A 21621-nucleotide genomic window follows, 5' to 3' on the forward strand; every position below is an offset into this window, starting at 1 on the left:
TCTCCTGCATTGGCAAGAGGATTCTTCACCACTGAGCCACCAGGGAAGCCCTAATGAAGATGAGGTCTTACTAATAATATGAGGTCTATTGAATTAGGGTTCTGACACCTTGATCCTGGACTTCTAGACTCCAGAACCACGACACAAGAGGTTTATGTGGGACTTCCCTGGAGGTCCAGTGTTTAGGACTCCATGCTTTCACTGAGGAGGCTGTGGGTTTGATCCCTGATCAGGGAACTAAGATCCCACAAGTCATGCAACTAGCAACCCTCCCCCCCAAAAAATAGATTTATGCCATTTAAGCCACGGGTTTCTTGTACTTTGTTATGGCAACCCTAGGAAACTCATACAGTTGGCAAGAAGAGTTAGGTACCAGGAAAAGAATAACTCTAAACAGGGACAACCCTGTTGGTAGGGAGATTCTAATCCTTCCTAAGCATTTCAGTGGGAAACTCTGCAAGAGACACTCAAACCAGCCTCTGAAGCTGAACTCCTTTAGTCTAGGGATACGGCACCGAAAGGACATGAGAAATATAAAGACAACAAGCTAGACAGGGTCAGGACCCCCACACACCCTAGGAACCCAATAGACAGGATTCTGTGCAATGGCTTCATGAAGAGTCAGATCCCAACAACCACATGAGTCCACGCAGAGGACCAGTCACCTCCACCCAGTCAGGTGAAAGAGTTGACAAGGGATAGGCAATGTGTAATGGTTCAACCTCAGAGGCCAGCATCTGAGGCAGAGCCCCATTCCTAGGGATACAGAGGGTGAGTCAGGGTGGACAGCATTGTGAGTGTGCAGGGACCTAGAAGGGGGCCCAGAGCTCACTCTGGGACCAGCAGGTACAGGGTCCACCGTGGTAAACTCGTTCCAAAGCCAAGAAACTTGCAAGCTGAGGTCGGGACAAGCGGTTGGCCCTGTTTTAAGACTCAGGGGCTGAACAAAACTGAAACTGCTGCCAAGGCCATGGATGATGCCGGGTGGCAGTGACCAGGGAGAACAGGGGCTGAGGCTGCAGAGCAAGTCAGACACTGGTGGTCTGTGAAGGGGCACATCTGAGTACCACGGACAGATGAAGGAATGAGACTTGTCCAAAACAAGCACAGCGCTGTAAAGCAAATATACTCTGATAAAGAGAAAGAATTGTCAAAAACTATACATATTTTTGCATACATTAATCATCTCACAAATAAATATGTTACAAAGTTGGCATCATATTCTACACACATTTTTGGTGCTGTCTCTTTTTCTCAGGAAATTGTGTTGACCTTACCTAAATTTACTTCACTCACATCACACAGTGTACTCCCTTTGAGTCTGGGGGTCCATAAACTGTCACCCTCCACTGCCTTATGGCAGGTCTTTTCGTTACTTGCACTGCAGGATACCCTCTCTTGGGCACTGTGTTCTTGGACAATGACTCTAGTTGATGCCTCTATGAAGGCAATGCTCACATTCATTTGTAATTGTTTGTTTACATCTCTGTTTCCTCTGATATGCAGTAACCAGCTAGGAAACTGAGGCCATGATTCATCTCTGGATCCTGAAAGTCTAGAACAAGTATGCCCTGATCCACAATGAGTACACAATGAATGCTGGCTGAGTCAGCTAATACACAGAAGGTTCAAAAGGAAGAAAAGAAAGCATATTTGGTGAGCCAACACTGATTGGCATTTAATTAATTCATGCATTCAACCAGGTGCCAACACTATTCCACATATGACATTAGTCATGCTAAGAAAAAATAATAATAACAGGATTGGTCTCTGCCAGGAGGTGCAAAGCAAGTTTTAGGAATGAGGGGTACTGGCTGCTTTGATTTGAGCTCTGATGGAGGCCTCACTTTGCCTTCTTATTTGCTCACTGAGCAAATTTGGCACAGACTCAGAGCAATAAGAGACCCCTGGATCATACATCAGTGAAAATGGGCTCCTAACACGAGTTGGCAGCTGTGGACTACTTAACATGAGCCACACATTGTTCTGCATGACTTCATTCAATCCTTATACAATTGTTACCCCATTGTACAGATAAGAAAACTGGGACACAGCAAGAGTACCTTACCCAAGATCTTGCAGTTAGACTATGACAGATCTGGAAATCAGACCCAGCTGATAAGAAGCTCTAGCTCACTTCCCAGCACTGTTTGGACTGAGGGATTAAAGGTGGGTTCAACCTACAGATGACAGGCTTTGGCATTTTTCAGTAATAAAAAAAAAAATGAATTCTGAGTGGTTCAACAGTAGGAAAGTCCCAAATGTTCCCATAGAGGTTACATGTTAGCGAGGAAAATGCACAAGCCATTGTTGGGGCCATCTCCACCCTTCGGTTTCCAGAGTGCAAGCAAGCCTGACCACAAAGATGACAGCACCTACACAGCCCTGAGGCTGGTGACAGTGGTCGTTCAACAGAAATTCATGAAGCATGTTGCATACGCTAGGTACTCTCCTGGGTATTAGGATGGAGGGGGATTCTTCTATTGAGAAAAACACATTTTGGTGAGAGAGGTATACAGAGAAATTGGTATTACAATCAGAATGGCAAGTGGCTCCACAGAGTTAAGCTCATGCAAACACCTTGCTAAGGATAAGGCAAGGAATTCAAGCCTGTCTTGACATCTGAACAATGTCCTACCGGAGTAAGCAGACCCAAACAAACACCACTGTTGGCGATATGACAAGCAATATGCAATAGCCAGGGGCAACAAGGATTAAGACAGGGTAGAATCCATACCACAGTGGTTGTGGAGGACTAGTAACATAGAGAGTAGGTAGTCAGGAGCCATTCAAAATCTCCTCTCTGATCTTTCAGGCAGAATATGACTAAGTTTGAAAGTAATGAATCAAGCAAAGCCTTCCCTTTGCTTGAGAAGCAGGCAGAGCACACCGACCACCTTCACAATCATCTACAGCTTTGCCACACATTCTGGAAAAGAAACCTGTACTACCTCAACTCCTTTCACTAGCAACACCTGATACCAAATAGCACTTTCGAGTTTATGAAGAACATTCTATCACGTGATGATCATTGAGCAGAGGCCTTATCTATTTTACAGACAAGGAAATGAATCTTCAGACAAAATCTCTTAATTGAAGAAGGGGAATTTAAACATATTTCTGATGCCAAGGTGGGTTTCACTGCATCAAACTGCCATTGTTTACTAAACACTTAACTATAGTGTTAGAATCATAGGTTTAAAAGCATCTATTGGATGCTATTTGCCATTTCACATTCATAGCAGCTGTTGCTACTTAGCCATTCCTAAGCCCTAAATATTAAGCAAGGCCAGAGTGAAGAACAGCTTTGAAATGATGCTCTATTTGATCAAGTTCTGCAGTAATTGTCAAAAAAATCATATACATTTTCTTTGGATCCCTATAAAGCTTCTGCAGGATCATTGCACCTGCAGTTCCAATTTGCAATTTCCTCAGCCCTCCTTTGAAGTTATTCTTGCCAATTACCTGGTGTTAATATTAATTAAATATGATTTGCAACTTGAAATGTTGTGTTATCAATGGAACTCAGCTGTAGGAATATAAAGCAAAAATTTCAATTGAATTAAAATGTTTCCTTTCATTCATAGTATTTTACAACATTAATACTTCTGTCAAATTGATTTTTGCCTGTTGGAAGTCATTTTTCCAAAGCAATGAACATCTGAGGGAAAAGGCTGCTCTTTGTATTTTTTTCCCTTTGTCATTGAAAATACTTTGTTTTAATCTCAATGTGAATCCATTGCAGTTAATAGAAACTTGATTCTTGTTTATAACCCAGGAGGAAAAAAATGTTTCCTTTTAAAACTGTACTGAGATAGCTTAAAAATATGATCAGTGGGCACTTTTTCATTGGAGAGTTGGAATGAAATTTACTTTATTTCTTGATCCACACCGAAAATAAATTACTATCAAGTGTTTTGGCAAGTGTCGGTCATTTTATATACACAAAAAATGAATGAATTAAATGGATTTATTGCATTAACATTTTGAACAGATTTTGCCAATCCAACGACCTCTGTGGTTCCTTCCAAGTCTGAGATTTTAAGATTCGGAACACATGTCAGACAATAGTCAGAAGCTTCTAGCATTTGCAAATTGGGAGAAAAAAAGTCACGTACAGTAGAAGATTTGACAGAATCAGGTCTATTCTGCCCCCGTAATGTGTGCGATGACAACTTGCAGGCCTGTCATCTTCAATAAGCCATTCATAAACACGATGGCTGATTAAAGGACATGTGTTGCCATACTGTGCAAATTCACAGTGATAAGATACAGTGCTTTCACATATTCCTTTTATCTTCAAAGATAAAGCTTTAGCTTCCTTGCCCCTTTATAATGATCATGGCAGCATTAACATTTATTATCCTGTCTTCTTTTTAAATAATATAATAAGCTAAGACAAAGAGGGGAAACAATCTGTCTAAAGCCTCAAGGAAGTCATTTATTGAGTCACAAGCTACAAGTTCCAGAGCTTACGACAGAAAAGCATGGGCATGTATTATTAACCTCTTTATTACAATATCAATGAAAACATCATATCAAATCATTAAAACAAGACAGACATAGAGGACTATGGTCCTAAGAACTGAGGGTGTGTAAAATAGGTGATGGAAAAGTCCTAACAACCAGTAGCAACTAAGCTAGTCCCTTCTCTCAAGCCAAAAGAGACCAAAGAGAAAAATAAAAATCGAGGTGGGAGGGGGGATCAGGATGGGGAATATATATAAATCCATGGCTGATTCATGTCAATGCATGATAAAAACCACTACAATATTGTAAAGTAATTAGCCTCCAACTAATAAAAATAAATGAAAAAATAAAAAAATCAGACCAGAAGGACTCTCAGACGTCCATAATTTCCCAGGTGTTACTGAAAAGATCAATACCTTGGAATTACACAAAGCAGGGGGCTGAACAACTGGTACCCCCACTGTATGGGGAGTGGCCAATGATTTTATTAGAGAACTTCTGACTGCTTAGAATCCTGGGAAAGCCAGAGACAAAGATCCCACCCAGTCTAGAACCCTGAGTTATCCATCGGGTCACCTCATCTACCCAACTAGTCAAGACTGAGAGAGTAAAACTCTGCAGCAATTCAAAAGGAACCTGTTTGCATATTATATTATGGTCTTCTTCATTACCAAATTCTGTCTACTTAGAAACCCCCTCATCTTTATTGCTTACTGTTTGTCCTCCTGGTTTACCTCCCATCTCTGTCATGGAAATTTTCTCCCTAAGTACACCCGTCTTCATACTATCTCCATTGTTATGGGTATTAAGTTGTGTCTCCCAGAAAGATACACCCAATACCTCAGAATGTGACCTTATAAGGAAATAGAGTTATTGCAGATATAATTAGTTAAGGTCATACTGGAATGGGGTGGGGCCTTTAATCCAACATGACTGGCATCTTTATAAAAAGAGAAGACAGGGGCAGAAACAAGAAGAGAAAAGACAGCAAGGTGATGATGGATGCAAAGACTAAATTGATGGATGAATCCAATGAACACCACTGCATGCATGCTTGGTCATGTCCAAGTCTTTGCCACTCACAGACTGTAGCGCACCAGGTACCTCTGGTGATCAATGAACACCACTGATTACCAGCAAATTCCAAGGTGTGGCTCTGCTGACACCTTGATTTCAGATTTCTAGCCTCCAGAACTGTGAGACACTTAAGTTTCTGTTGGTTTTAGCCACTCAGTTGGTTATGGCAGCCCTGATACACTCCCTGTCAAGGACAATCCTTGATCCTCTGTCACAGTGCCACATAATTTCAGCTGTGCCCTCTGGCAAAGTTCCTGTTCTCTTATGAAAATCTGCTCAATATCCTTGATTTTTTTCATCAAGAACTCCTACCATCTCTCATCATGGAAAACTTCAAAGAAGACTGAGAGCCCTCCCATAGCCACAAATCCCATCAAGAGAACTCTCTGCCCTATTCTTGGCTAAATCTAGGCCACTACTGCCACATCTTCATTTTTTTCATTTATACTAATTTTATTTTCCTCAACTTGATTGAGGTATAATTGACAAACAAAAACTGTATACATTTAAGGCATACAACTCAATGTTTTGATAAAAGTATACATTGTGGAATGATTACCACAATCAAGCTAATTGACATTTCTATTAGCTCACATAATTGTGTGTGTGTGTGTGTGTGTGTGTGTGTGTGTGTGGTGAGAACACTTGAGATCAATTCTCAGTAAATTTTAAGCAAACAACACAGTATCTTTAGCTATAGTTACTATTCTGTACATATCTAGATCTTCAGAATTTATTAATCCTGTTTAACTGAAAGTTTATTCTCTTTGGCCAATATATTCCATTTCCCTTACCACTCCCCCCACTAGCCTCTAGCAACACACTCTGCTTTCATGAGTTTGACTTTTTAGAATCCTACACATAAGTGAGAGCATGCAGTATTTGTCTTTCTGTGTCTGGCTTTCTTCACTTAGTACAATGCCCTCCAGATTTATCCATGTTGTCACAAGTGGCAGTATTTCCTTCTTTACTAAGGCTAAATAATATCCCATTATATATATATAGAGAGAGATAGATACATAAATATAGATATACTTTGTCCACTCATCCATCAATGGTCATTTAGTTTGTTTCCATATCTTGGCTATTGAAAATAATGCTACAGTGAACACAAGATGCAGATACCTCTTCAAAATATTGATTTCATTTTCTTTGGTTATAAACTTAGAAGTGGAATCACTGGATCATGTGGTAGTTCTATTTTTAATTTCCAAGGAAACTCCATATTATTTTCCATAATGACTACACCAATTTACACTCATATCAACCATGTACAATGCCTTCCTTTCCTCTACCTCCTCAACAATGCTCATCATCCCATACCTTTATGTAAAGCCCACAAGTGTATCCTCTGCCCCCTTTAATTCTCACTCTACATTTCTTACTCTAATTCACATTCTACACTTTAGCAATTACCTTCCTCACCTCGATTATCAATTTTGTGAGAATGAGCTTCAGAACTACATCTCAGTTCCTGCTTTGGCTCTCAACCAATGTCCTTGACTGTGTTCTTCTCCACAAAGGTCTGTACCAGTACTTACAGTTTATTGAGTTCATAATCAAACCATGCTTCCCATTCCAAACCAGCCTTTCCATTTTACTCTCTCTTTTCTATTCATGGCACTTGCATTTTCCAATTGACCAAAATTTCAAGTTTAATTTTGTCTTACCTTCGAGCTCTGTGCACTGTGCTTAGTCATTCAGTCATGTCCGACTCCTTGCAACCCCATGGACTGTCGCCCACCAGGCTCCTCTGTCCATGGGGATTCTCCAGGCAAGAGTACTCGAGTGGGTTGCCATGCCCTCCTCCAGGGGACCTTCTCAACCCAGGCCCCCCCACATCGCAGGTGGATTCTTTACCATCAGAACCACCAGAGAAGCCCAAGAGTACTGGAGTGGGTAATCTATCCCTTCAAGGGATCTTCCCGACCCAGGAATCAAACTGGGGTCTCCTGCATTGCAGGCAGATTCTTTACCAGCTGAGATATCAGGGAAGCCTCACCTTCGAGCTTTACTTCCCATCAATTGCTAAGTTCCAGAGACTTTACCTCACAAGTGTCTCTCAAGTCTGTTCCCTCATCCATTTCTATTATCACTGCCCTCTATGAGGTTAAGATTGATATTGCGAAAGTCTTTCAGCTGGTCTCCCCATCCTCTACTTCTTAGTAGCAAAATCTTAAATATGTATTCTGATGGATTCCTCTCTATTCAGTAGTCTCCTCCACTGTCTAGAAAATGAAGGATAAAATTACTATACTATGGGGTACAATAGTCATCTATGTACCATGTCAAGCCTTCCAGTTTTGTCTTCCATACCTTACTACACAAACTATGATCCAATCAAATTGTGACATTTGTTGATCTCAATTTTTTTTTTTGCCTTTTCCAGTAAAAACTGTTATAGATTTTTTATATAGTTTATAGTTATAGTCAGGAAGCTTGGGGCTGAGACTATAACAGCTAAAATATCAAGGGACTACTTGTCTTATTTTATCAAATAACTCCTGTCCCTCTCTCCCTGAGAAGGATCCTGACAACAGAAGAGACATCATTGATGTCTGTGTTCAAGACCATCATTCATTCATAAACTTTATTCTCCAAGACTCACTAAGGGTGCTTCCCCACATCTTGGATTTTGTTACAATGAAAAACGTTCTAATCAAACCGTACAAGCAATGTATCGCTAAACAGATTTTCATTTCACTATCATTCCATTATGATTTGTCAGAATTAATCAGAGACAAAACATAGGAAGTCCCAGGTTACACTGAAATTTCGTAGCAATTAACATTGCTAAAGGGAGAAATTCTTAACAGAGTACAGGAAAATTTATAAGAGTTGGGAAAATATACAATTTCATTAATAGGCAGACACTCCAAAAAATGAATGCATATATCTCCTTCTCAGTCAAGAGACTAAGATCTTTAAAAACACTGGTAACACAGTGACAGAGATGTCATCAATGTTGTAGTAAGAGGAGCAAATGTTACAGAACTAATGAATTTTCATTAGAGTCATCAGATCACTTCAGAATGGGTTAAGTTGCTACCATTTGTCATTCCCATTAATCTCATTGTCATGTAAAAGGTTTAATTTTCAGCTATTTTTGTTCTAGATAAAATCTTTGTCATTAAAATGAGGGATGATTTTGATATTTAATATATTCCATGGCATACTCTAGTGTGGCACTAATTTGGCCTTTTCAGTATTCTGCATATTAATTGACAATACAGCCCTCCTCCATTCCCCAGATAAGTGAGAACTGAAATAGAATGGACAGCCAATCAAGTCACAGAATATTGAAAGGATCAACAGAGAAGAAATGTTGCTCTAATCAGGAGCATACACAAGGCACTAAAATTATTTTCTCCCATACTAATGACTAAGATAGAGACAGTAAAAATGAATGGTACCACCTGAATCCTTTAAGGTGACAGTCACCAAAGTATAGCAATGTTCCCTAAAAGTGAGAACTAAGTATTTCATTTTTTTTTTTTCTTCTGGTAAGAAGAATAAAACTGCACTCGCACTTTTAACTTTTAAAACAATGCATTTTATCAGAGTCTGCAACAATGTCCTGTCTTAAATTTTTCGTAGTCCTCTAGTTAAGAATGTACAGGATCACTGCAGAAAACTTCTCATTTCAATACATATTCTATTAGTTGCCTTCTTTTGTTAAGTTATCACTTTGGTGAGAGCTAACATCAGCTGCTTAAATAATGCATTCAACCTGCTTTCAGAAGCTACTGTTTTCATTAGAGTGGGCATTTCTCCTAAGGATGAATGTGAGATTCTTTTCCAAGAAGGTAATATAATTTACCTTCATTTAAAGTTCAGTTGAATGTTTTGAATCATTTTTATAGCAATAGTGATATAATTTAAAATTCAAAAGAGCAAAGATTATGCCATCATGGATATTTATAACAAAGAATGAATAGCTGTCCCTTAAATAAATTAAGCCAATCTATCCAACAAGACCAGGTCTTTTCTACATTTTCTGCAGCAGCACAGTACTGGAACAAATATTAAACACACCAAATATTGTGCATCATAAGTTTCCATGCTTATTACATGCAGCATAACAGATCCTAGGCATCTTCATATCTTTTAAGAGAAAACCTTATTCCAATAAATTTAGATGCTTTGTCTGCTAATTAGGGAATAAGCCTGAATCATTCCCATGATCTTTTCCTGCTTTAAAGCTTCAAAGAAAAACATTAAGTTATCAAAGTTCAAAATTACCCCAAAACAGCTAAAGGATGCTTTAAATTTTTGGCAAAACATTGCTATTATAGAAAACAATGCAATAGAAAAATATGCAAATTTTATTCAGTAATTCTTAGTAAGAACAATAGCATTTGTTAAGTAACTGGTAACATATCTCCTTTCATCCAAAAAGTTATATTGTTGCCCAATCAGCAATAAGATTTATGCCCTGAGGTGTTTTTCTCTTCTGGTTTTTCCACATAGTGTAGTAGATTTACAGCCTCATGGATAAATACACACATAGTAAAATGCCTACAGAGATTTGAATGAGAATGTTGAAAAAAACCAGGACAGAGTTCACAAGCACCCTATTCTAAACAAGTTTCCACATCTTGCCCTTAATCCCACTCACCGTAAGCTTCAGAGTTTGAGGTAAGAATCAAAATTCAAAAAGTCAAAAATGACAATAAGAATATCACTCAAGTATAGCCTTGGAGGCTACTTCAGTGTTGTTTTAAGATGATTACCAGTCTTAATCCCTTTAGTGTTGGATGTTAAATTCTACTGCTTTTTTAAAAATATTTAATGACTTGCTAATGTAAACTTCCATCTAGAACAATCAAATAGTATGTCATTTATTCAAATATACAGTGGCTCTAATGTGCCAGCAAACTCCCACATCAAAACAGACAACTTTAAAAAATGTTCGCCTGAGTCAGGAGCTCTACTTCCTAAATTAGCACAAGAGTGTCACCTTGATAGACCATGAACAACAAAATCATTTATAATAAGCCCAGCTTCCCCCTAGAGTGGACAGCCTGGGTCATGCATCTGTAGGAGCTCTAATTATCCCACACAGATCAGAGAGCTCTTGGGGACACTCAGACTGCCACAGCCTGTCGTCTCAAACACAATCATCTGATAAATATACACTTACCGATCTCCCTCGAGATCTGAGTGAAGGCCTCCACACCACTCTCTCCGTAGTTACCCTCAGAAGCCAGTGTCGACACATAATTCCACCCCAGGGCCGTGACGATGTCCACCATGGCCTGCGCTTGGTAGGAGTCAGGAGGGACCACCCGAGAGAAGAAGTCATACCTGGTGTTATCACTTAGCTCTGGGGCGGTGGATGCATAGCTGATTTGAGGTATCTGCAAAACAAATGACAGGTCATTTCTACCCATGAGGAATCTTGTCAAATGATGGACTGTTGCACAAGAGATTAAATAGTCAAAGCTATACCAGAAACCTAGACAGAGCAGCCTGCAGCCAAGATGAGATTTCATCACCATCAATTTCATTAGATAGTAGGTTATAGAGATCTGTGGGCTCACTTTCTTTCAAAGCACATTTCTAAACAAGAGGGCTTCCCTGGTGGCCCAGTGCTCAAAAATCTGTCTGCAATGCAGGAGACATGGGTTCAGTCCCTGGGTGGGGAAGATCCAACCCACTCCAGTATTCTTTCCTGGGAAATCCCATGGACAGAGAAGACTGGCAAGCTACAGTCTATGCAGTCGCAAAAGAGTCAGACGTGACTGAGCAACTAAAAAACCACAGCAAAACAAAGAATTTAGCTTTGATTCAGTCCCCATTGTTTCAGAAGACAAAGCAAAACATTTGTGCTTTTTGTTGTTGCTGCTTTTCTTATTCTGTACTTGATAACTTCTCATGAAGAAATGAGGCAGAAATGAACATGAAATGTACACACACGCCCCAGAAAAGGTCACCTCTGAAATCGTCTTTGGCTTCAGGATATAAAGGCTACATAATGATGAGTAGAGAATTTAATACAAGACTTTTTTTTTTTAAACTTGATACCATTTTAGTATTAAGATTATATTTTGGGTAAATTATTTTAAATATATACCTTTGCAAATCTAGTCAGTGCTTATTAATATAATCACTGAGTACCACAATAAGATTTGGGAACAGCTAACCATGAATCTTTTAATTATAACATTTCTCCAGGCTTCCATCCCTCAAAAAAAAAAAAAAAATCACAAAACAAGAAACCATACCATAATTTCTTTAGGAAAAGAGACTATTTTCTGACATAAACAGGGTGAATGGCTAGAAGATATTTGAAATTAGAGATATGCTGTTTCTCCTAAATAATTTCAAGCTGAGTAGCAAATTAACTGCATGCCATAAATCTACCCCTAAAAAGGTTTGAAATGCAATAATCACTCCTATATACAAGTGAAGAGTCTTACTCTATCTATGAAAAATGCTAGGACAGAAGAACACAGGAATGTTAAAGAAGTATGGCAGAGGCACATGCAGGCTAGACCGAGCACAGAAGATGCAGGAAATCCGGCAAAAACATGGGGAAAGACATGTCAGCCACAGGAAACAGCATGTCCAAAGGCAGAGTCAAGAAAGGGTGTGGTGTTGCAGCATTTCTCGTGGTGGGAAAGCAGGATACCAAGGGAGGAGTGTCGGGAAGTATAACTTCAGAGCTAGACAGAAACCAGAGGATGAAGCGTTACTCAGGTATGACAAGGAATGTGGACTTTATCACCAAGGTCATGAGGAAGCACGGCATGATTGTAACCAAGGGAGTGGCACAACAAAAATTTTGTTTTAGAAAGATCACATCAGCAGCAGTGGGAAAAGTAGAAACTCTCACATTTCAGTGTCCACCTGGGCAGCTCCATGCCCCAAAATTCTGACTTAGTATGTCTAGACATTTAGGAATCTTCATTCTAATATGTCCTCCAGAACAATCTGATGCCAGTGGACCCCTAATTCAGAGATACACTGAATTAAAGTGAAGACATAAGAAGGTGCCTACTAGTTCCAGTTAGAAAACTACTATAGAAATCTATGTAAGAAAGTATAAAAACTGAACTAAGGCAGTGAGTGGCAGGTGGGAAAAAAGGAAGGCTATAGAACCTGTGAGTATCTAAAAGACCAAGAAAGGTGTAGGAAAAAATGGGAAATGACTCTCAGTTCTATGAGAGTTCTAGGGCTTTGGTATCTGAGTAGATAATGTTTGATATTTTCCAAGGTAGAAGAACAAGAGGAGATTTGGAAGACAAAAATGATGAGTTCAATTTTTGACTTGTTTCTTCTGAGGTTCCTGTGAGATGAATGAAAGCAACTAAAAAGTAGGCAACACTATTGTGGGATATGGAGTTTAAGAGATATGCACCTCATCTGTAATGTGAAAATCCAGAGGTCAAAATGACTCTACAATGCCCTAACTCGAGATTCTTGGTTGAAGATGCACGTCTGACTCAGACATAAAACTCTTAACTCTGCTCTCCATCAGATCTCACAGCTAATGTCGGGGCTCTGATGTTCAACGCTCAATGTTCTGCTGTCATTTCATCTTCCTGCACAGAGCTACGTACTCTGGGAACCATCCATCACCTACCACCCCCTGACCAGACGATCCCCAGTCCACAAGGAGGTTACAACTTTCCTCTCGACATCTTGAAAAAGCCCTCAACATCTGTATCCAGACCTTTTGGAGGTCTAGAGAGTCCTTCCTCCTCCATTTTTGGTGGCCAGTGAAAGTGACACCCTAAAGTATAAAAGCCTCCTTACCCAGATAAGGGAAGACTGTGCTTGGAGCTCTCCAGGGTGCTGGAGAACTTGTTTGGCTTCTGAGTAACCTGTATCTGTCTATATCACCTACAACAACGATTTAGTCTATTTCACACCCAATTCTTCTCGGTCCTGTTCTCCTAGTAGGACCTTACTAACTTGCCTGTCAATATTGTGGGATCGTGAAAACCAGTCTTGACCTGTCTCCTTTTTGTTCCTTTGCGTTCTCTGCCAGATATACCAGTCACCTCTTGATAGATTGTCCCCTTGATTAGGTTACGTGCCTTTGTAGAACATAAATACTTAGCAAGGACATCCGTCCAAATCTCTAACCACACACCAAATCTTGCCCTTCTTGGTTGCTTCCAGAGGACCTGGGAGAGAGATAATGGATGATGCAGTGAGGTCTACCCTTTGCTAGAGATCTTTCCCAAAGATCAAGAGCATGTGTGTTTCTATGTTCTAGTGAAAAAGATCCAACAGCCTGACCTTAATTTTGGAAGGAATTCTGTGTGTGTGTGTGTGTGTGTGTGTGTGTGTGTGCACGCACGCACATGTGTGGGAGGGAATGGGAAGCATTCCATAGCAAATTCCTATATTTGTATAGGAATTGTATATTTGTATATAAAATTGTATAATTGTATATTTGTATATAAAAGTGCTATACCATTACATTGCCCCATCTGGATGTATAATAATCCTACTTCCTCAGCTACTCAGAGTCCAGCAGTAAAATGCCCTACACAATCCACACCCTGCCTATAATAATGAGCCACCCCTTTCTAAAAATGAGCACAAAGTGTGAAAATTGAGTGTTTGAAACCAAAACTAATTATCTCAAATTACTACCTTCAGTCAGTCACTTTCAGGGCTGTTTAATTAGCAGTCAGCATCATGTTTAGGATTAATTAAACAGGTGTAAAGGGTATATAAAATAAAAGTGCAGATAAGAAATGGTTGTTTGAATAATTAGGTAAAGGACTTTCTCCCCAAAGTCTGAAAGAATTTTCTCTTCGCTGATCAATGTGCAGAAAAGTAATGTGAGAGTGTGTGTTTGTATTTTCATTCGTTCAATTCATGCTATGTCTCAGCCTACAATAAGACGTCTTGAATACTGATCATATTTCAAGACATCTTTTCAAGTTGTCATGGAGTAACATCTCATTTTTACTTTATTGTGGCCCACCACTAAGCACTGGCTCATGAAGCAATTTAATTTCTGTGTTGGCATCCTCAATATTTCCACTGCCTCAAATTAAACCCCTACTGGCAACTGAAGTGGGAATTTTTTTTAACCTGGGATTTTTTTTTTTTTTCCTACACTGAATTCATTCTAGCTAATCCTTTCACCCTGGATATTTCAGTTTCCAGAAGCAAAACAGCAACAAAAAATGTGGTGAGAGAGGCATAGAAGTAAAAGAGGGAACTGAAAAGGAAAAGGAGCATGTACGAAGAAAACAGGTGTGGAAAGCATTCTGCATCGGCTCGTCTTTTTCAAGATGTACATCCCTTTTAAGCCTCTGTTAACTTCCACCTGCCCATTCAAAGGATACTATCCCAACTCATCAATCTGGCTCCGGAAGCCCGGGTATCAGACACTGTTCCATCCTTCTTCCCAGTTTCATGCCTTCACTGTCACACCCAGATGATGACTGCAACCCTGCCCATGCTGTCTTCTGTGAAGAAAGAGACCTTCACCTTCTGCACAGATGGAATATCCAGCTCAAAAGTTGGAGATTAACATATGCACACTACCATGTATAAAATGGACAACCAACAAGGACCTACTATATAGCACAGGGAAATTACTCAATATTCTATAATGACCTATAACGGGAAAATAATCTAAAAAGAAAAGAATGACTATATGGGTATGTAAACTGACTCACTTTGCTATACACCGAAACTAACACCACGTTGTAAATCAACTGTACTCAACCATCATTCCACCCATCCATCCATCCCCTCCTTCCAGGAAGCCTTCTCTCAGGCAGAGCTGTCTTTTGCTGTCCCTCACCCCACAGTCTCCATCATCTGCCATAAGAACCATAATCGTGTGCTGGCTTAGGAATCCCACGGAGACAAAGTCTCTGTTGACTTATTTGGTGTCACTAGTCCCTAACAGAGCAGGTATTCAATGAATGTTTGAAAGCAATTAATTCCTCAAAAACCATGGCAGGGATTTTGATATAGCTTCTTCCCAACAGCCCCCTACCTGACATCCCACCAAAATACCATGCGGGCTCTTCATTTGTCCTTCGCGATCCTTCTCTATCCTGCTGTATGTCCTAGGAGGTTGCTTTGTGACTGTCTCACCTGGGCTCCCTAGCCTCAGGCTTTCAGTCGAATTTGCCCAGTGGGAGGCATCTCCAGGAGGTGGGAAGGCAGGAAAAGACAGCAGCCAGAGCATTGATGCCTCCATCTCTTTCCCTCACCCTGACTTGGTGTTTCTCTACCTGAGTCCTCACCGGCCTCTGAGGCCCTCACCAGGTTCCTGTGATGAGTCACTGCCCTTGGCCCTCCAGGTCTTCCCACAGTTGCTAGTTCCTGAGCACGCTCCATCTTGACTTGGGGCCTTTACCTGTGCCCACACCTTACAAATGGTCCTTTTATTAACCTCTGTTCTATTACCCCATGAGTGTGCTGGAAGCCCACCAGTCCACCCATTCTTCCAGGTCTCTGGGGAAGGGACACCCACTGCCCTGCCTCCCCAACCTCAGCCCTGCCATAACCTCCTAACCGTTCTCCATCCACTTCCCCTCCCAACCACCTCCACCACTGTTCTTAGAGGATGGTTTCCTTCCCTTTCTCTTTCAGTGCCTTAAGGCATCCAACTGCATCATTTTTAAACACCTGTCTTCTTGCCTTTTTCCTCTCTTATTTTCCTTGTGCTGAGGTTTCATAAGAATATGATGTGTGCTTAAAATGAGGCCATATATCCATTACCCAGATAAAGCATATTTGAGGCAATTAATTGTACAACTCAAAATACCCATGACCATGCCCGTCTTTTAAAATTGGTTAAAGTTGCTGCGTAACATAAGGAGCTCCGCTTGGTGCTCTGTGATGGCCCAGATGGGTGAGATGGGGTGGGGGTTGGAGGGAGGCTCAAGAGGAAGGGATATATGTACATTTATGGCTGATTCACATTGTGGTGTGGCAGAAACCAATGCAACATTGTAAAGCAATTATCCACCAAATTAAAAAAAAAAAATTAGCTTCCGCTTTCCTGATAATTGTTTTTGTCCCCACTATATTTACACTTCCACTCAGAAAGGAGATCCCCACCCCACCCTCACTCCTTTTGGGGAGTTCCAGAGTATATGTCTCCTCCCTAGACCTCTATCTCTTATTTGTTCTCCCCAAAGGGGAGGAGAATCTGATTGAGAGGTCAGAGTTCTAAGTTTACTGGGCAAGAGTGGATCATGCTCTGCTTTCATTCTCAACATACCCACACACAGCCCAGGCTTAGGCAGAAGCAGGTCCCAAGGATGAACTGTGGTGCGGGAGAAGGCGGCACCATTCTGACCTCAAGTCCATGCTGAATTCTTTCTAATTCTGTTCTTAACAGACAGATATGCATCTGGGAAGTTATCTGGTGCTTGCCCAGCTGTGAATAAAACCAATTACTTGATCCACATTTAGCTAGATAGTCTGTGAATCTTGGACTGACATATTCTAATATAATCCAAAAGTTTAACTTAGATCTCAAGGAGGCAAAACTTCTATTTCAAAAGAAATTCATGTGTAGCTTCTTAGATATTTTGCTAAAAATAGCCAACATATATTTTTTTTCTTTTTAAATAGAAGTTAGCAGATATTACTGTCCTCTAGTGTCTGTTTACTACTTCTTACAGATAGAACCCCAAATTTTTATGTAGGACTTGGCCACTTAGAAGAAAACTACATTTCCCAGCCTTCTTTGCAGCTATGCTCTTTAGTATAGTGGTGAGTGTAACTTCTGAAAACGTATCCTTAAAGTGAAAGAGCAGTTCTTTCTCATGCCCTGCCCCTTTTTCCTGCTGGCCAGAATTTGGACATAATCAAATGTTCAATTAACCATCTCAGGCCATCATCTAGGGATGGTAAAACACAGCACACCCCAACCTAGTCCGATCCACTGTGATATCTGATTCCTAAAACTACCTGATTATGGTCTTACTACTTCCATTCCTGCCCTTCTCAAATCCATTCTACACAAACAACCAAACTGATCTTTTTAAAAAATCAGGTAATATCAAAATTTTGCTGAAAGCCCTTCATTTTCCCCCAGTGATATTCAACTAAAGCCGAAGCCTCTATTCACAGGATCCATGACTCGGCCTCTGACCTCCTTTTCCCCTCTCTCACTTGACTCACTAGATTCTTTTCTGTTCCCTGGCCCAGCCAAGCCCTATTTCTTCCCCAAGCCTCATGCCCATTGCTTTCTACACTTTCTAGACAGGGTTGAGAATGTGTACAGCTTCCTCAGATGGACTGTGCCTCTCCCTACTGAAGTCACTGAATCTAACTCCACATGACTGGCAGGGTAAGACAGGATGTTACTGAGATAGAAAGGAGCCAAGAGGCTTCTAGGCACTGTATATACTCTTTCACAGCACAAGAAGATGGCAATTCCCCTTCAGGTGCCTTTTAAATGTTCCTTGCTGTTTGCACATTAAAATACTATGGTAAGTTTTAAACTTTCTGTGACTGCTCCAAATGACATGTATCCCACATGCGTTTTCCCCAGTTTCTGGTTTGCCAAAGATCCACTAGGAGGCCAAGACACCCCTAACAAGCAATGAGTCCTAAAGCACAGCTCAGGGGAAGTCCCTCAGGATCATAGGAAATGTGAGTCTTCCTGCAAGAAACTCGCATACATCTGAGAACAGATTTGCAGACAGAGGACAATTTAAGACCTGAGTCACCCACATCTTCACCATCAATTACCAACAAGGTTTTTGTGCTTTTCCATTTCTGCAAACAACCTCATCCATTGATTGTCAACCTTAATGGTGGAGGAAGTTGGCGGGGTATATTCTCAGTGCCGTTCAATAGTGTCATCGGTTTTCTCCAGTGAAAGATCAGCTTGAAGCTGGGCTCTTCCTCAGGGGGTAGTGCTTGCCTGAGCACTTATTCAGGGATGCTGCTCTTAGTAACAGCCACCATCGCTATGATAGCTTCCTGCCACCTGGTCTTGGGATGGATTTGTTGTTGCTGCAGAACCCGGTCCAGAAAAGGATAATGATTACAGCCATCAAATTTGTCTTTTCAGACTTGACTGCTCTCTGGTACTAAAACTACTAGTTGCTTGTGGCAAAACATGAGTATATAATCAGAAATAGGATAAAAATGAGGAGTCAGAGCTAGAAGTTAAGTTCAGTGTTGACCTTCCCCTCCTCATGCTGCCCTGAGCTTTCATGTGCCTCTCAGCTTCATGAAAATGAAATCAGAGGGAAAAGGAGAAAGAAATGTGGCACCTACACATAGAGAAATAAAGAAGAAGGATGACTATCCTGAGTTTTTTTTTATTTTTTTTTATTTTTTTTATTTTTATTTTTTATTTTTTTATCTTTTTTATTTATTTTATTTATTTTTTTTTATTTTATTTATTTATTTATTTTTATTTTTATTTTTTTATATTCGTATTTTTTTATTACCCTCCCAAACCAGGACCTGCTCAGAGAAATCTTGCCTACACAATGGCTAGAGAGCAAGCTTCCTATTTGCACAAGTTAATGCCAAATGTGGAATGAGTCCATGACTATCTTCTCAACTGAATCTTCACCACTGATTCAGAAAAGGACACTAGCTGTTGTGTTCTGATGCATCGTGTGCGTGTGTGTATATGTGTTTGTGCTCAGGCATGTCTGACTCTTTGCAACCCCATGGACTGTAACCTACCAGGTTCCTCTGTCCATGGGATTCTCCAGGCAAAAATACAGGAGTAGGTTGCCATTTTCTTCTCCAGGGGATCTTCTCAACCCAGGGATTAAACTTGTGTCTCCTGTACTAGCAGGCAAATTCTTTACCACTGAGCCACCTGGGAAGCCCTTGATGCATGGTGGGGCTTAGAAATAGAAAAGGAGAGGCGGTCTATTGAAATGGGAAATTGTGGAAGCCACGGACAGAGAAAATGATTTCATTGTGTTGTGATATTATTCACCTGCCCAACATCAGCTCATTCAGAGTGAGCAAAATCTATCTACACATGCACACTAAAAGGGCCTGTGGTCAGTCAACACAGCTGAGTGTAGAGTGATGGTTCATACATTTAAAGTCATGCCTGTAATTTTGTTATGAGCCAGGATACAGACCTTACCTCTCACAACACCCATAACCAAGCCAACAAGAGAAGAAAGAGACAAGGTCAATTCATTCTATTAGATAAAGAATTGAAATACGGTTTCCTGCTGATGCTAAATCTGAAATTTCTGAGGCAAATATGAAGACCAAGTCACAGGAGGCATACTTTCTTTAAAACATGAAGAATGCATTCTTGTACATATATGTGTATGCCTGAGAGTAGACATATGCTTTACACAATGTCATATCTTGGTTTCACGTAATTCACTTGGATATATTCCACTGAGTTTTGAGTGCATGCTAAGGTCGCCTCAGTCGTGTCCAATCTTTGTGACCCTGTGGACCATAGCCCATCAGGTTCCTCTGTCCATGGGATTCTCCAGGCAAGAACACTGGAGTGGGTTGCCATTCCCTTCTCCAGGGGATCTTCCCAATCCAGAGGTTGAACCCGCATCTCTTGTATCTCCTGTACTGGCAGGCAGGTTCTTTACCACTAGCACCTTTAAAGGGTGCATTTATCAAGGGTATTGTATGAGTACTTTTTCAAGGGTACTATATGAGTCTGGGAAGTGAAGGAAATGGAAGAGTACCCTTGAACTTGGGTAACTTAGGGAGGTTAATAAGGGAGCTATTTCCAAGGCAGGGCAATTTAGAGGGAAAGCAGTGGAAAGCCATAATCCAGAAAGTCAGAAGAAGGCAGCCACTATTCCTGCACCCTAAAAACCAGAGGAGGGAGCAGTTACAGAAGCCAGAAGGAGTCACAGACAGATGCCATCTGAGAGAAGCAGTGACCTCTCCCCAACTCCCTGGAGGGGAGGGACACAGCCAGCCCCCAGCAACCCCACAGGGAGGGAGCCAGGACATTATATCCTGAACTCTCTGCCCTCCCTGACTTCCTGCTGCCTCTCCCCTTGGCCGAATCCACTAGAAACCAAGGAGTCAAAGAACCAATTGACATTGTCTGGACAGAGTTGGCTCCTAGGAGAGAGAAGAGACTACACAAGAGAGAAAGTGGATGGGCTAGGCAAGCAGAAGCTATCCATCCCCAGTCTCATTCATCACTGAACATCAGACATTTTAAATAAATTGATGAATGGTGCTGCAGATATGCAGTTTCCTGTGTTATATTCCATGTTTTGATTTTTTTTTAACTTGATATTTTCAAATACTTTTGGCAGATCATCTGCATTAGGACATTTTGGTTTGGCTACTGGGAATTCCAACCCTAAAACTAGGCCAATTAATTTAGCATTATCTTTTGGAAAATAAGTAAGGCTCTGGTTTTTTTAAAAAAAACAAAAACAAAAGAAAAGAAAAAAAAAAACAAAAAGAATTGTAATGGTTTTAATCAAACTGGTAATGACATTTGACTTCTAACCTGTTCATTTAAAATGAAAGATAAGCAATCCATGAACATGAAAGAATTTACATACAAACAACCATAATTATATCCTATAAGATTAATAAACTTTTATTTTACATCTGCTAATTACTTTTTACAATGAGAAAGCACAACAGCTCCTAGGGGAAAGAGTGATTATAATCTATCAAGTCACTAGTAGTGTGGGAATTTTTAAGCCTAACTACCCTGCATATATTCATTCAATAGTTATAAGAGCAAATTAGATTTAAAACCTTCACTTTGGGGGGAAGGGACTTTAACATTCCAACTAATTCTATAGTTCCTCTAGTTTATGGTTTCTCCTGACCTTTAATTTTCCCTTATTTAAAAAAAAAGTGAACACCATATTTTTTTTTCTAAAAATTTTCGCACATTTCAGCATGCTGTGATTTTTTAGAAAATGATAATCAGTGCATGTGCAGTATCACACACAAATTAAAAAGGTTAATTCAATACACACACTTTTTCTGGTTAGTGGTTAAATTAAATTTAATGTCTTTTTAATGGTTACTTTTTGATTAATTCAGGCAACAAATTAGCTCCCACTATGTGCCAGACTCCATGACAGGCTCTGGGGAGAGGGCTGTAGACAGCACATGGTCCCCCCGCCCCCATGGAGCATA

General features: G+C 40.3%; 1 protein-coding gene across 1 annotated transcript in view; it reads right to left on the reverse strand.

Moving 5' to 3' along the window:
- GRM8 (glutamate metabotropic receptor 8) overlaps positions 1 to 21621 on the reverse strand; it is an 819273-nt gene that overhangs the window by 667294 nt on the left and 130358 nt on the right. The window contains exon 2 of the mRNA XM_061166403.1: positions 10691 to 10907. Within this exon, the coding sequence (XP_061022386.1) occupies positions 10691 to 10907 (217 nt within the window). The remainder of the gene's footprint in view (positions 1 to 10690; positions 10908 to 21621) is intronic.

Source organism: Dama dama, chromosome 18, assembly GCF_033118175.1.
Source record: "Dama dama isolate Ldn47 chromosome 18, ASM3311817v1, whole genome shotgun sequence".
NCBI classification, from domain to species: Eukaryota; Metazoa; Chordata; class Mammalia; order Artiodactyla; family Cervidae; genus Dama; species Dama dama.